Consider the following 16,291-nt stretch of genomic DNA (forward strand, 5'->3'; position numbering starts at 1 on the left):
CCAGTAACACCATGATTTCCACATTGCTGGGGCCTGTGCCTTGTGAGAGGTCCATGTCAATTTCCTCATCACTATCGTCGCCGCGCTGCAATCGCCTCCTCCTCCTCAGCTGGTCCTCCTGGTTTTGCTTTGGCATGTCCAGGCTCTGCATATACTCCAGGACAATGCGCGTGGTGTTCATAGTGCTCATAATTGCCGCGGTGATCTGAGCGGGATCCATGATCCCAGTGATAGCTATGGCATCTGGTCTGAAAAAAGGCGCGAAACTAGTATCTAAAGACCAGGGGAAGAAGGGAGGGAGGGAGGGAGGGAGGGGCGGGCGACTGACGACATGGCGTACAGGTACAGGGAATTAAAATCAAGAAAGGTGGCTGTGCATCAGGGAGAAATACAAACAACTGTCACACAGAATGCCCCCCCCCCCGAGATTGAACTCCTAAGCCTGGGTTTAGCGGGCCGTTGATTTGACGGAGGGAGGGGGGAAGGAAATGAATACAGAACAAATCTATTTTTTACATCTTAAGACGACAGTGCAGCATGACTGATAGCCCTCGGCATTTTCTGGGTGCTTGGTAGCAATGTAACCCTACGTGAGCCAGCCATATGTCTGCCAGCACCCAGATCGCCCTCGGCCTTTTCTGGGTGCTTAGCAGACAATACTTGGCAGAAAATAGTATACTACGACTGGAAGCCATCATCGTCCAACGAGGACGGTTAAAGGCAAGGGGTTGCTGCTGTGTAGCAATATATGCTGTACAGTAGCCAGAAGGATTGGTAAAGGTGCTCAGGCTACAATAATATACGAGCATTTCAGGCAACCTGTAAATTAGGTCCGACGAGGACGGTTACCAGTCGTAATAAACCATCTACTGCCAAAAGGCAAGGGGCTGGTGCAATGCAGCCCTACGGCTGCCAGCCCCACAGCTACCAGCATCCCGAGCGCCGATGAAGGCTACCACTCATGCTGCACCGTCTACCGCCAAAAGGCAGTAAGCTGCTGCTGCTGTTTAGCAATGCAGTCCCACGTTTGCCGGCACCCGGAAGACATATGGTGACGGTGAGCTGAGCTGAGCGGGCTCCATGCTTGGCGTGGTATGTTGTCTGCACAGGTAACCCAGGTAAAAAGGCGCGAATCTATTGTCTGCCGTTGCTGTGACGGCGGGGGAGGGGCCTGACGCAATGTACCCAGAACCCCCCGCGGCACTGCTTTGCATCATTCGGGCATTGCGATCTCAACCCATAATTCCAATGGGCGCCGGAGACTCCGGGAACTGTGGGATAGGTACCCATAGGTACCCATAGTGCAATGCGCCGGAAGTTGACGCTAGCCTCGGTACTGTGGACGCGGTCCGCCGACTTCATGCACTTAGAGCATTTTATGTGGGGACACACACAGTCGGCTGCATAAAACCGGTTTCTATAAAACCGGCTTCTATAAATCCGACCTAATTTTGTAGTGTAGACAAGCCCAGAGAAAAGTAACAGAAAGGATGAATTCCTCCAATTTGTGTGTCTTTTTCTTAAGGATGCTGGTAACTAAGCGCAATCTTCCAGGTGGAGTCTTAGAGGAGCTGCTGTTTCTTGCTGTCTCACAAGGGTCCCTATCTGTAGTTTGAGCCTCAAATCATTGTCTTTCTTTGGTGCCAGTTTTACAGGCCTTAATTGTTTGCCTGGACTATTTTTAAATAGAGTCTTACATTGAAAGTGGTTTGTCATTTTCACATGCCAGTGTTCTGAGTCAGTTTACCAACTGGGGTACATGTGACAGTGGAATAGTCTCAAGATTATTGGGTATATTCAGTAAGAATGAAGAACAGTACCAGCGGAAGCTTGGTTTCCATGCAGCACCTTTGTTCCCAGAAGTCAGACATTAGAGTAGCTTTTAAAAAGTGGGATTGACTGATTTATATGGAGGGTTTGCCTTTGCTCCAAGGGCAGTATTTCTTCGGAAGTGTAATAAGATATTGCTTAATATAGGAATTTCTAAACTGTTAAGGCTTTTGTTTTTGACTGTGGTTGTAGTTTCTATACACATGGGTAATTAAAAACAATATTAATGTTGCACATATGTAATTTAAAGGATATTTGGCAAAGGCTTGTGATCTGAACAGAAATTCATTTAGTTGTCTAATTCCCTCTTGTGCGATAAAGGCAATGCTGAAGAGAGGCTTGGGAAAGGTTGCAAAATGTATTGCATAAGTAGCTGCAGTTTATTTTTTGTTGACAGCTTCCATTTGCTGGTTACTCTTTGTAACTAGAAGCTAGTTATTTGCAGAATATTCACAGCACATTATCTAAATTTCTGTTAAGCTCTTGTATACAGTGTTGTGGTAACTGGTCCCATGATATTAGAGAGGCAAGGCAGGTGAGGTAATAACTTTTATTGGACCAACTTCTGTTGGTGAGAGAGAGAAGCTTCAGAGTTTACACAGAGCTCTTCCTCACGTTTGGGAAATGTACTCAGAGTGGCACAGCTAAATACAAGGTAGAACAGATAGTTTAGCATAAGTAGTTAGCACATATTTCAATAAACCATTCAAGGTCAAGTGGCCAGTTAACACCTCTCCAATCATAGAGGGGAAAGGAGAAAATAAAGAAAACCTGAGTGGAGGTGTGTGTGGGTGTGGGGGCTGTTAAATAGATTGTTGTAATAAGCCATAAATACAATCCCTATTCATGCATGATTCCCCTCTTCCCCCCCCCCCCCCCCGTTTGCCCCTTCTCCCCCCAAAGAGTGGAGACGTGTTAATTGGCCAGTAAAGGAGGACAATAAAGGATATGGCTCTGAACTCTGAGTTTATGCTGTAGGAACCTTCCTCCAGGGACTAGTTCTTGTATTTGGTTCCTAGGTGCTATAATGATTGGCACACTATAAATACACACCTGGATGGTTGCCAAGTCTCACAAGATAATAAAGCTGCAGTGCCTTTCAAAACAAGCCCAAGCTGCCCCAAACAAGCCAATCCCATTTCGATCAGCACCGGTCTGCATCCACAGTGCCACCGGCCGACCGCTGGAATAGACATAATATCACCAGACCCCCAAAAGATACCCCCCGGTGGTGCACCACGGCATCTGAAATGCCCCAAGAGTCACTGACCAACAACGGTGGCATGGTGCCACTCCACTCTCCCCCACAGCCCCATGGTCCAAGCTGTGCTGCAGCCCCCCCACCCAGCTTTGCCACCCCTTGTCCCCTCCCCCACACACCCCCACAGCTTGCCTCCCCCCTGCCCCTCGCAGCTCCCCTGATACACCTCTCCTTGCTAGTGCACAAGCATTGCAGAACCAGCAGCCAGCAAGGGCAGGCAAATCTCAGGCTGCTGCTGCTGCAGCCTGCCAACCTACTGTTATCAGCCTCCCCTCCCAAACCACAACCCCCCCATACTAAACCAACCAACCAAATCCCCTGTAACTAGTAGTGCAGGCAGGAGGTAGCCCGTGGAGAGAGAGTAGGCACTGGAAGGGCACGCAAGAAGCAAGCACATGCAGCAATCTCACAATGACACTCACAGGGAAAGGAACCCATCCCAAGGTGAGTGAGTGAGCTGGCTCCCTCCAGCTCACATAGATGGAGCGTGGGCAGGCTGGGCCGCCCCCCGCCCGGGCTCCTGGTTCCCTCCTTGGCCTGCTATTGCCATGTCAATCGGGCTGACCTGGAGCATTGGCCCTGGGGCTGTTAGTCTCCAGATCCTGATTTCTTCCCATCCCCTTTCTTTTGGTGTTGGGAGAGGGATTGTGCAACCAGGAGCCAATCACACTCTCTGGCGAGCAATTAAAAAAAAAGCAGTAGCCATACCTCCCAGAAAAGCCCAAAAGGAAAGCCAAAACAAGCAACAAGCTACTTAAAAAGCCAAAAAAGCCTAGAAATGAGTAACAAGCGACTCAAAGAAATGATAAGCCTAGTCTGCTTAAACCAAGCGGAAATTGGCTTTTTCTTGGCAAGCCTGAATAGGTTCCTGGGAGGAAAAAAGGATGGATAGTCCCATACGTATTGTGTAGCCCTGGTCTATAGAAGACCTGGGTTCAATTCTCTTTTCAACCAGAGATGTCCTGTGTGACTTTGAGCAAGTCACTTAGCCTCTTTGTGCCTCAGTTTCCTATCTGTAAAGTGGGGATTATACCACTTGCCTTCCGTAGAGGGGTGTTACATTAAAGATTGTGAGGTGCTCAGATACTACATTTTGGGGGGCATATTAGTACATAAGCCAAATAAAGGGAAAAGTGCCTTTAGGACAAAAGGAAACCCTCAGAGTCCCAAGGTGGAGAATGTTCTAGCTCCCTGATTTCCATGGGATTAGAAGGAAAACATAGAAATCTGCTGCTCCAATCTAATAGGAATGGATCTTTAACAAAAATCTTTGTCCGTCCTTGCTCTGAAGGAGAATAGAGGGCATTTTTCATGGCTGTTAGTTATGAAGAGGTGTATTGATTGAACCCTCTTTCTGAGCAGTAAGTCCACTACATACTGCGTCAGAGATCACTCATGCTGACCTTATAGTCTGTGATTTAATGTGTTCATTAATATGTTATCTGTCCTTTCAGGTACAGAGCCATTGGATACACTCAGTGTCCCAAGCATTGTTACCGCAGAGTCAGAGCTTTCAGACAAAGTAGTTGGGAATGGGCACTCCTTGTTTGTTGACATGAAATGTTGCTGTGGTGTTGTCTGTTAGAACGGTGCTTAATTAGAGATAGGAAAGATCTCAGAGTCCATCATATGCTTTTAATTCTAGAGTGTTCTGATGGACCATGGCTTCCAATTATTCCATCCTCTCTTTACTGTTTAATTCTTGAGGTGTGTGCCTCACCCAATTTGATGACCAGGTGATGACTACTACGAATGAAATACTGAAGGAAACTCCAGTGAGCTCATTGTTCGCTAGTTCAGGCATTTCCAAACATTTTCATAGGGTAGTTCACTTCCCAATAAGAGAGATTGTCTCATAGTCCATTTTCCTTCCAATTTACACCTACTGCAATTCTTTGCATGGAAAAGGGGCTGTTATGAAAGCATTTAATAGATTTTAATTATTTTAAAATGCAGTTTAGCAGCTGGAAACAAAGATGATGAGCCAGCACTATTTAACAAACCACTCTCCACAGGCGACCAGCAATTGCTCCAACGACTACAATGTGGGAACGTCTGCTTTAGTTCCTACCCAGGAAGGGGTTTAAAGATTTTTGAAGGAATGGTCAAAAGTGTCCCCATGTTGTCCTTGTTTAGAGTTTTATTTGCAGCTAGCCTGTTTGTAACAGGCTGTCAGTGTTTGTCTGAAACACCTGTTAGCAGATGATTTTACTGTGAAAGGATTAAGTGGGTCTGGTGACTCACTGAGGTAGGGATCTCATTACTGTACCTTTGAAGTGACTTTATTGGGAGGGTGTGGTCTGAGCAGCACTGAGGGAAGACCTCTAAGAGCAGCTAAAGCTGATAGAAGGAGCAAGCTAATCTTATGGTATTTTATTGTTGCTTTCTTTGTTAATAAAGTCAAACATCAGAAGAAGAATGAATTTGGACTTTACAATGTGAGCTGAGCTCATAGCACAGATTTGGAAAGGTTCCTGTTTGCAGTTATTTGTTATGCTGTTTCTCTGATAGCATCTTGTAGGATTCTCTCTGCCCCTGCTCTGTCCCCTCAGAGTTGGGAGGTTAGCTTTTGAGTTGTGTTCACACCTTGGTTTTTCATTTTTTCTCTGAGGCACATGTTTTGTTCTTGATCATTTTGAATTGAGATTTTTCCTCCTGGGAGCTTCACCTTCCACTCAGTCAAAGGGACAGACTGGAATATTCAGAAAGCAGCATTTATACTCAGCAGGGGGCACGGTTTGCAATACTGCCTTGCTATCATAGCCTTCAAAGGTCAAAAAACCTTAAGAACTAGGGAAGTTCTGCCAATCTCACACTAAGCCAGGAGTGAGAATCCTGCAAGATATCTTCTAAGAAGCAGAATTGCACAATAATTTTCTCTGTCTGCTGTAGGTGATGTAATAAGAAAGAAGTGGTTTGACCAGTGGCGAAGGTAGTTTTATGAAAAATTGATGCAATAATAAGAATAAATAAATAATTAGCTTTCCTATAACACTTTTCATATGAGCATCTCAAAGCACTTTACAAAGATGGGTAAGTATCATTATACCCATTTTATACATGTTTTCTACTGGTAATTGTATTATCTGGTAGTGGTATTTCCCATAACAACTGTTCAACTCAAAATCAAAATTTCCTGCTTTTACATGGTTGCAGTGTACCGTGTCACAGCGGGCCGTCAGTTTTTTTTAATCTTAAATTAACATTTGTGACTCATAAGCATTTCTGCATATTTGACCTAATGATAAAGAGAAATGTGCCACTAAACTATTGCTGGATTACCCTCCTAGATAATGTGCAGTCACATTGATATTTGTGTCTTGTAAAATGAAGTTTGTGGTTTGATAAGGCATACAAGAAATGCCAATTTTATTTTTCACTGAACAAGCATCTGACTGTGCACACCATGTAATTGTAGTTTGTAAGCCTTTATAGACAATACCCATTTTTCTAATGGAACATTAAGTGAAACATAGGAACACAGTTATGCATAAAAAGCCATACATTTTTAAATTGAGTCAGGATAACCAAACAATGTTAATACAGTATCACATTCCTAGTTCTTTCATAGTTATAGATACAAAATTAATTTATTAATGGATATTTTTCAAGTGGCTCTTCCCATTTTATCTTGATTATACAAGATACATACATAGAATGATTGAAGAATGCAAGAATTGCACATCATGGAACATCTATTCCGCAGTATACACAGCATTTTTCCAGATAGTCTGAGCTAATAGAGATGAATGTTTGCCAGGCAGTGCATTGGATTTTGAGATGTGAAGAGAGAAATAAATTCTTTAACTTGTAGAAAACAAAAGGTTTGAATTTTTGTTTTCTGCCAATGCTGGTGGAAGTTAAAACAACTTGCTGCTATTATATCGATCCTATCCAAACAAAATTATTTATATTGTGACAAAGCTAAGTACCTTCCTCCCATGCACCATTTTCCACAATGACTGTCCTTGACCACCACCAGAAAATGAATTTGATTTCTCTAATGCAAAAGGTAATTGGATTTTTCTTTATTGAATGCATCCCTTTAATGACTGTCTTTGCTTCTGCCAATTTAGCTGCAAGTGACCTGACATTGATCTGATGATAAGACTTAAAATAAATGCTGGAGCTAAGAGATGAAAAAGACCAGCTGTCTGATATCAGAATGAACATTTCCTGCCTCATCTTGCCATTTTCCTCAGCAAATGTCATTTACTTGAATGCCATTCTTATAAAACACGCTGCTGTAATAACTGGTCACACAGCTGCAGATTGCTTCCTTCTAGCAAATATAATAAGTATTTCCCAGAAAGTACTCTGGAGAAAACATTTTGAAAATTGAATAAAACCCACCCGGTAATCATCTGTTTCCTTGCAAATATTTTTTACTGTACAGAATCTTCCTGGAACTGGAAAAGTATTGCTGAATGAAATTAATTAAATCTTTAGAGGGGCCTTTTAAGCATTAAATATGTATCCAAATATTTATTTAGTTAACCTTGGTGGTCTTATTAAGATAAAAACTATCATAACATGGGTGATTGGAGAAAGGAATTACCAAAGGAAAACCATTGGAAATGGTAGTATTTCAGGATACAATCGATTCTTCAAGCTAAGAATGATAGAATCCTGGAGTACATATTTGTTTATATACCATATATGCTTAAAGTTTTCATCATCATTTAGGACCCAGTTCTGCAATGTGTTGAACACCTTCACCCCATGAGGTCTGAGAACCCTAAAGTTGAGAGATGAATTTGATTCGTATGTGGCTTTGATTTAAACCAGGCATCGGCAATCTTTGGCATGCGGCCCGTCAGGGAAATCCGCTGGTGGGCAGGGATGGTTTGTTCACCTGCAGCGTCTGCAGGTTCGGCCGATCGCAACTCCCACTGTCCGCGGTTCGCCGTTCCAGGCCAATGGGGGCTGCGGGAAGCGGTGAATGCCAAAGGTTGCCGATCCCTGATTTAAACATAGGATTTGTGTTCCCTTTGATAAACACTATAAAATGTTTTTGAATGAAAATACTAATTCACATGCTAGCTGATTAAATTAGAAAACCCAAACCAAAACAACTCCGTGCTTCAAAAATAAACCAGGAAGAAAATACAAATAGAAAATTCTCCCTAAAACTGGGTTCTATTTGGAAGTGAGTAAAACTAGGGGGTTTTCTGTTGAAATCTCTTTAGGAGTTACTTTTATATTTATTAAAGCAATTAATAGTTTAAACAGTGTAGTGATGCTAGTGGCAGATAAACATTTGTTTTACTGCATTTCACAGCAAGTACTGTATCCTGATTTTTTTTTTTTAAACTTGTGTATGTTTTCCCCACCACTGGGTTTTCTAAATAGCATGGTGGATGAAATTACTATACTGTATTTTTCAATATTTTATAAGTGTTAATCTGAAAAAAAGGATATGGATTTTTAACACGCCCAAAGATCATGGATATCCAAATCCATTGCGTTAGTTCAGGCCCATTTCTAATTCTTTTTGTAAATCATCCAAAAGTAGTACGTGTGTATGGGTCTCCGGGCAGAGTTTGACAGATGGTCCGTTTAAATATGAGTACTGAAAATTAGAATAAGCATTTCAATTTTTAAATATCATGTAAGAGAACAGCACAGGTTTTAGGGTCATATATGGCCTTTACTCTGTGTGTACATTTCTCTTTGGCATCTGGGATCGAGAGCAGGTCGAGGGTAGCATATGGCCCTTACTGCACAAGCTTCCCTGGCTTCAACACCCTGGACTGCAATTCAGATTTCATAGCCAAAATTCTCCTGATACTATGCTCATAGAACTTGGACTTACCTCCCCAGCTGGACTGGAACTGTACTGTTTGCCTTCTTCATATGGCTATGAAGAAAGTAACCTACATCCATTTTTTCCTAGATCTTCATAAGTAACTTGCTCATTTAGATTAGCACATCTCTCAGGAAGGTGTACAAACCAGTTCTAGAAGGCAGACCAGAGTTCATGTAGGTTTTGAATAAGAGAACTGCAGATAATATCTTTGTTCAGATTTTCAGTTTAGCTTTCGTTACAAATGTTGATTAGAATGATCTGAAATGAAAAACCTTTTGTAATCTAAAAATTTGTGTTTTTAAACTTTGTGACTCTGATTTAAACCTAAATGATTTCCTTCCTCCTCCATAGGTCACTGATATGATGCTTCAGGACAAGCCCTACCCTGACTGGGGGAAGTCTGCCAGAGCTTTCTGGAAGAAAGGGAATATTAGGATCATTTTATTCTGGTAGGAAAACAGTAAAATCCAATTATTGAAGTGAGCCTTGAATAGACATCCAAACCTCTGCCAAAGTACCCTCTAATGCTCTATGTCAGTGAAGAACTTTGAATGATAAGAATAAAACTGGTAAAGGATTTAAGCTATATTTTCTAACAAAATATCATACAATATTTGTCAGCCTGTTAAAACAATTTTTATGTGAATAAAAAAGCTTTATGGCAATTTAAATCAATGCTGCATATGCATGAAGACCCTCTAATAAGAATATATGACATATGAGCCAAATTTTAAAATTGCCTCAACCTGGCTTCCATTTTTTGTCCAGGCAGTTGTGGGCACAAAAGTGTAGGATCAAAATTGCTTGCACATATGATAACATTAAGATGTCTAATTACCTGTTTGTCCCTGTATATAAGTTAACTAGACATCTAAATGCCCTCTCATGTGCTTGCAGTTAAATGTGGTAACATTTTGCATTCACAATTGAATGTGAACACAAAAATAGATTGGGCCCATAGCATATTGTCAAAGACATAAAAAGGATAATACATTCTTCAGATATAGGAAGCCTATGAGAATATCAGTGAGTGTTATTCTAGCAAAGGATAAAGGGAGAAATTCAGGAGGTTATGTTGTAGAGAAGCTAAATGATTTCTTTGCATCAGTCCTCACCAGAGAGGATACTGGGATACTTACTTTTTTTCCAGGTAATAAAGACATGATACCGTAAGAAATGGGGGTGTCAAAAAGAGGAGACACCCAGGAGTTCTGGAGTAACTTAAGAATGAAGGGGCCAAGCTAACAAAAATATGCAGGTTTCAGAGTAGCAGCCGTGTTAGTCTGTATCCGCAAAAATAACAGGAGTACTTGTGGCACCTTAGAGACTAACAAATTTATTAGAGCATAAGCTTTCGTGGGCTACAACCCACTTCTTCGGATGCATATAGAGTGAACCATATATTGAGGAGATATATATACACACACATACAGAGAGCATGAACAGGTGGGAGTTATCTTACCAACTCTGAGAGGCCAATTAAGTAAGAGAAAAAAAACTTTTGAAGTGATAATCAAGATGGTTCAGTACAGACAGTTTGATAAGAAGCAAGTGTGAAAATACTTACAAGGGGAGATAGATTCAATGTTTGTAATGGCTCAGCCATTCCCAATCCCTATTTAGCCCTGAGTTGATTGTGTCTAGTTTGCATATCAATTCCAGCTCAGCAGTCTCTCGTTGGAGTCTGTTTTTGAAGTTTTTCTGTTTTAAGATAGCCACCCGCAGGTCTGTCAAAGAATGGCCAGACAGGTTAAAGTGTTCTCCCACTGGTTTTTGAGTATTATGATTCCTGATGTCAGATTTGTGTCCATTAATTCTTTTGCGTAGAATTAATTAATTAATTCTACTTGCGCTACATTGATGACATCTTCATCATCTGGACCCATGGAAAAGAAGCCCTTGAGGAATTCCACCATGATTTCAATAATTTCCATCCCACCATCAACCTCAGCCTAGATCAATCCACACAAGCGGTCCATTTCCTGGACACTACTGTGCTAATAAGCGATGGTCACATAAATACCACCCTGTACCGGAAACCTACTGACCGCTACACTTACCTACATGCCTCCAGCTTCCATCCAGGACACACCACACGATCCATTGTCTACAGCCAAGCTCTAAGATATAACCGCATTTGCTCCAATCCCTCAGATAGAGACAAGCACCTACAAGATCTCTATCAAGCATTCTTAAAACTACAATACCCACCTGCTGAAGTGAAAAAACAGATTGACAGAGCCAGACGAGTACCCAGAAGTCAACTCCTACAAGACAGGGCCAACAAAGAAAATAACAGAACACCACTAGCTGTCACCTTCAGCCCCCAACTAAAACCTCTCCAGCGCATCATCAGAGATCTACAACCTATCCTGAAAGATGATCCTTTACTCTCACAGATCTTGGGAGACAGACCTGTCCTCGCTTACAGACAACCCCCCAACCTAAAGCAAATACTCACCAGCAACCACACATCACTGAACAAAAACACTGACCCAGGAACCTATCCTTGTAACAAAGCCCGATGCCAACTCTGTCCACATATCTATTCAAGTGACACCATCATAGGGCCTAATCACATCAGCTATACCATCAGTGGCTCGTTCACCTGCACATCTACCAATGTGATATATGCCATCATGTGCCAGCAATGCCCCTCTGCCATGTACATTGGCCAAACCGGACAGTCTCTACGCAAAAGAATTAATGGACACAAATCTGACATCAGGAATCATAATACTCAAAAACCAGTGGGAGAACACTTTAACCTGTCTGGCCATTCTTTGACAGACCTGCGGGTGGCTATCTTAAAACAGAAAAACTTCAAAAACAGACTCCAACGAGAGACTGCTGAGCTGGAATTGATATGCAAACTAGACACAATCAACTCAGGGCTAAATAGGGATTGGGAATGGCTGAGCCATTACAAACATTGAATCTATCTCCCCTTGTAAGTATTTTCACACTTGCTTCTTATCAAACTGTCTGTACTGAACCATCTTGATTATCACTTCAAAAGTTTTTTTTCTCTTACTTAATTGGCCTCTCAGAGTTGGTAAGACAACTCCCACCTGTTCATGCTCTCTGTATGTGTGTGTATATATATCTCCTCAATATATGGTTCACTCTATATGCATCCGAAGAAGTGGGTTGTAGCCCACGAAAGCTTATGCTCTAATAAATTTGTTAGTCTCTAAGGTGCCACAAGTACTCCTGTTATTTTTGCGAAAAATATGCAGCTCTCATTAAAATCAAGTATACTGGAGGACTGAGGGTTAATAAATGTTGTACCTGTTTTGTTTCGTTTTTAAAGTGATGGAATGATTCTGGCAATGACCAACCACTGACAGTTCAGTACCAGGTAATCTGATTGAAATGATAATTAAGAATAAAATATATATAAAAAAATCCTTAGATTAACATATGATAAAAGAAACCAGCATAGCTTTTCTAAAGGAAAATAATCCCTCTCTGATCTATAAGAACTCTTTTGAGCATGTCAGGAAAATAGTAGATGAAGGAGAACTGGTGGATCTAATGTATTTGGATTTTTTTCAAAAGGCCTTTGACAAAGTTCCTCACACGAGACAATTAAGAAAACTAAGAAGTCATGGAGGGAGAGATAAAGCAGATTAGAAATTGGCTAAGAAATAGATAACAGAAAGAATAAAATAGTCTTTTTTTGCCATGTTGCAAACTAAAAATGTGGTGCCCCAAAATTCTGAACTAGGATTAGTATTTAACCATGACCTGGAGGAAGGATTGCACAGTAATGTGGCAAAAATTGCAGATGACACAAAATCATTTAGGCTTGTCAAGACTAGAGCAGACTATGTGGGATGTAAGAATGCTAGGCGAATGGGCAACAGAATTGCAGATGAAATTGATTGTTCACAAATGCAAGGTAATGTATATTGGAAGCAATAATGAGATATATATATTACTGACCCTGAAATCAACTATGTTCAGGGGGAAACAGTAAACCCTGGCATCATTGTGGACAGCACAATGAAAACCTCTGTTTCAGAGGTGGGAGTGGTCAAAAAGGCAAACACAATGCTAAAATACATATCTAGCAGGATAGAAAAGATCAAGTCATGACATAAATTAATGGTATGCCTTCATCTGGAATACAGTATTAAATTCTGGTCAATCTGTCTCATAAAATAGAGAGCTTCTGGTGAAGTGACTAGTTAGTCATGAAGAGGCTTTCATTTGAAAAAAGATTGAAAATACTGAGACTAATTAGGGGACAAGTAAGAATTGCCGTGGTAAAGATATTTTATTTTCGAGAGAGAACATTGCAAGACATAGAGCGCAATCAAACACTATAAAAAAAAAAAAACCATCAGTGTCCTTACAAAAGATGTTCTGAATTTTTTACAGGCCAAAATTGTATAAAGCCATATTTGCTTTCGCATAACAGTCACACTAAAATTGCCACAAAAAGTTGAAAATAGAAATGGATTAAGTAAAAAGTTTCTTTTCATGAATATGTTTAAAATAAAGAGTGTTTTTAATGAGGACTTAGAAGCACAAAGGGCAACATAAACTCTTTTATTTATAGCTATCGGCAATGAAATAAAATCACCTTAGGCAAGACTCCATATTAAATAGAGACATTATTTATATAGTGTGTGTCAGACATACAGTAACAGTAGACGTGTGTTTTTTCTTATGAGGAGGAGAAAGGGAGAGGGAAGGCTAACTAAAATTATGGGTGGTAATATAAAGTATTAGTCTTTCTTTCTTTGCTCTGTTTAGCGACTTGTGACATAAATGGGTTCATTTTGGTAAGCTGTCCGAAAGGAACATCCTAAGTAGAAAATGCCACAGAAATATAGATGTAGTAGAATCTGCTTAATTAGTATCTTCTAAATGGCACATCTGCTTAATTGGGATAAGTGTCAGTTCAGTGTGCTATAGTTTAGTTACTCAAAATAAGGGATAAATCACAAAGATGGCAACATTTTAAATATGTCAGAAACCTAGGACTGAACACAAAATAGGTGTGCTATTCAATATCTAATGTACATGTGCAATTACAAAAATAGTGCAAACAAACTGGATATTTGAACAGGCAAATCGCTGATAAGGGTCAAATCCTTCAAGGTGCCCCTTCATGGGCATCCTTTATGCATATTCACTATGATATAGTCCATAGTGACATGATCACATACTGTTTTTTTCACAGGTCCCTTGTCTCATTCAGTGCATAGAATGGACACACAAGGGGAAAAATTAAGGTCTCACAGGCAATTGTAAATCTGGCATTTCCTAACATTTGTGTGCCTGACTTTGGAACCTATTTAACTTCCTTATATTTTTTGCATGTCATATCTATCTAATTTTCTTTACATTTCAGCATTTTGTTTTTTTAAACTAGATGTCATCTTTATTTGATTCAACAAGTTAGGAATATAGTTCAAAAAGAGTCAAAAATGGTATGGCTTATTCAAAGGAATTGATCAAAAATTACTCAGTTACTACAGGAGACTATCTATTTTATGTTTAAAAAAGACTATGTTAAACATGGTTCATTGTGGGATTTCTTACTATGTAAATGTAGGAGTTTCCATCTGAGATTGATAGCCCTGTCTCCAGAATGGAAATTAAACATGGGCTTTTTAAATGGTTTTTCTGTGATGCACCTAATTGAGGCTTTGACCTGATCAGCTGTATTTCAATACTTCTTGCTTTGCAGAAGTCACAATAATAAATGCATTACTGGAGCATTACGTTGCTTTTACAGATTTGAAAGCAGTTCTTGTATTTGTTTCAAAAGACAGCTTATTAAAATTAGTTATTTTCATTGTGCACCGCATTTAACAGAACTAAGTAGATTTCATACGTTTGTCAGCCTAAATTAAATGCTGTCCCAGACAAAACAACCCTTTCATTAAAGTTAAGATTTCTAGATTGCATATCACACAAGTGTAAACCAATACAAAGCAAGGAACCCTACATTATTCACCCCCCCCCCCCATTTACTTCACTCATTAACTCTTTTTTTCATTCTAAATCAGTTGTTTTCAGTCAGGGGTACGTGTACCCCTGGGGGTAGGCAGAAGGTACTGCAACTCATCTAGATATTTGTCTAGTTTTACAACAGGCTACATAAAAAGCACTAGCGAAGTCAGTACAAACTAAAATTTCATACAGACAATGACTTGTTTATACTGCTCTATATACTATGCACTGAAATGTAATTTCAATATTTATATTCCAATCGACTGATTTTATAACAATATAGTAAAAATAAGAAAGTAAGCAAATTTTCAGTAATAGTGTTCTGTGACACTTTTGTATTTTTATGTCTGATTTTGTAAGCAAGTAGTTTTTATGTGAGGTGTAACTTGGGGGTACACAAGACAAATCTGGCTCCTGAAAGGGGTACAGACGCTCCCCAACTTACGCAAGCGTTCTGCATAAACATTTGAAACGTTATATGACTCCCAGTTGAACAGAAGGAAGTAATTCCAAAACATACATAAGGCCAATGGAAAAAAATGTTTACTCATATACTCTGGGGCCTGATTCTGCATATTTTACTTGTACTGAGAAACACTAACTCACAAAAGTTGTTCAATTGACATTAATGAGATTATTCGTGTCAGTATGTGTAACACAATGTTAGGGTTGCAGAATAGGGTCCCTGTTGACATACTGGGCCAGGTTCTTAGCTGGTATTAATGAGTGTAACTCCATTTACTTCAGTGGTGCTATACCATTTAAACCAGCTAAAAATATCTTACCTCTTTTGGCTCTTGTTCATCCTGGTGAGCTGAATTTGATTCCTTCTTCGGCATCATCAACAGAATTGTTTGCTAAATTACAATTCCTGGGCAAATTTTGTAAAGACAGCAGGGTTACGCTGGTGCCACTAAGAGATGTTGACCAGTGACCCAGGACCGGATCCTATGGAAATTATGAGGCAAGCATAATTCATATATTGCTTGCTAAGTTACTTTATTATTTTTACATGATATTAATACAACTGAAATGCAAGTAGAGAAGCCTGTAAAGTGAGGAGTATTATTAAGGTAGGCTTGGCAAGAGGCTGAGGCCTAATGAGGCCTGATAGAATAAGTAGAGTGCTTGACTTAGGTCAGAAGATTTAGCAATATATAGCTTGTGACAAACAATTAAACCCCAAAGAAGAATAAACCTTAAAATAGCAGCTTTTTTGGATGTTGGGGTACACGTATTCATGAAGTGAACCGCATTCACATATCAAAATCATTTGGAACGGGGTTGACACAAATTACTTATGCCTAGGGTTGCCAACTTTCTACTCACACAAAACCGAACACCCTTGCCCCACCCCCTAACCCTCCTCTGAGGCCCCACCCATTCTCCAAGGCCCCACCCCCTGCTCACTCCATCCCCCC

At 40.4% G+C, this 16,291-nt stretch overlaps 1 protein-coding gene across 1 annotated transcript in view; it reads left to right on the plus strand.

Moving 5' to 3' along the window:
- Positions 1 to 16,291, plus strand: part of TMEM117 (transmembrane protein 117) — a 346,737-nt gene that overhangs the window by 222,845 nt on the left and 107,601 nt on the right. Inside the window, exon 4 of the mRNA XM_065423784.1 lies at positions 9,252 to 9,349. Within this exon, the coding sequence (XP_065279856.1) occupies positions 9,252 to 9,349 (98 nt within the window). The remainder of the gene's footprint in view (positions 1 to 9,251; positions 9,350 to 16,291) is intronic.

This window comes from Emys orbicularis, chromosome 1, assembly GCF_028017835.1.
Source record: "Emys orbicularis isolate rEmyOrb1 chromosome 1, rEmyOrb1.hap1, whole genome shotgun sequence".
NCBI classification, from domain to species: Eukaryota; Metazoa; Chordata; order Testudines; family Emydidae; genus Emys; species Emys orbicularis.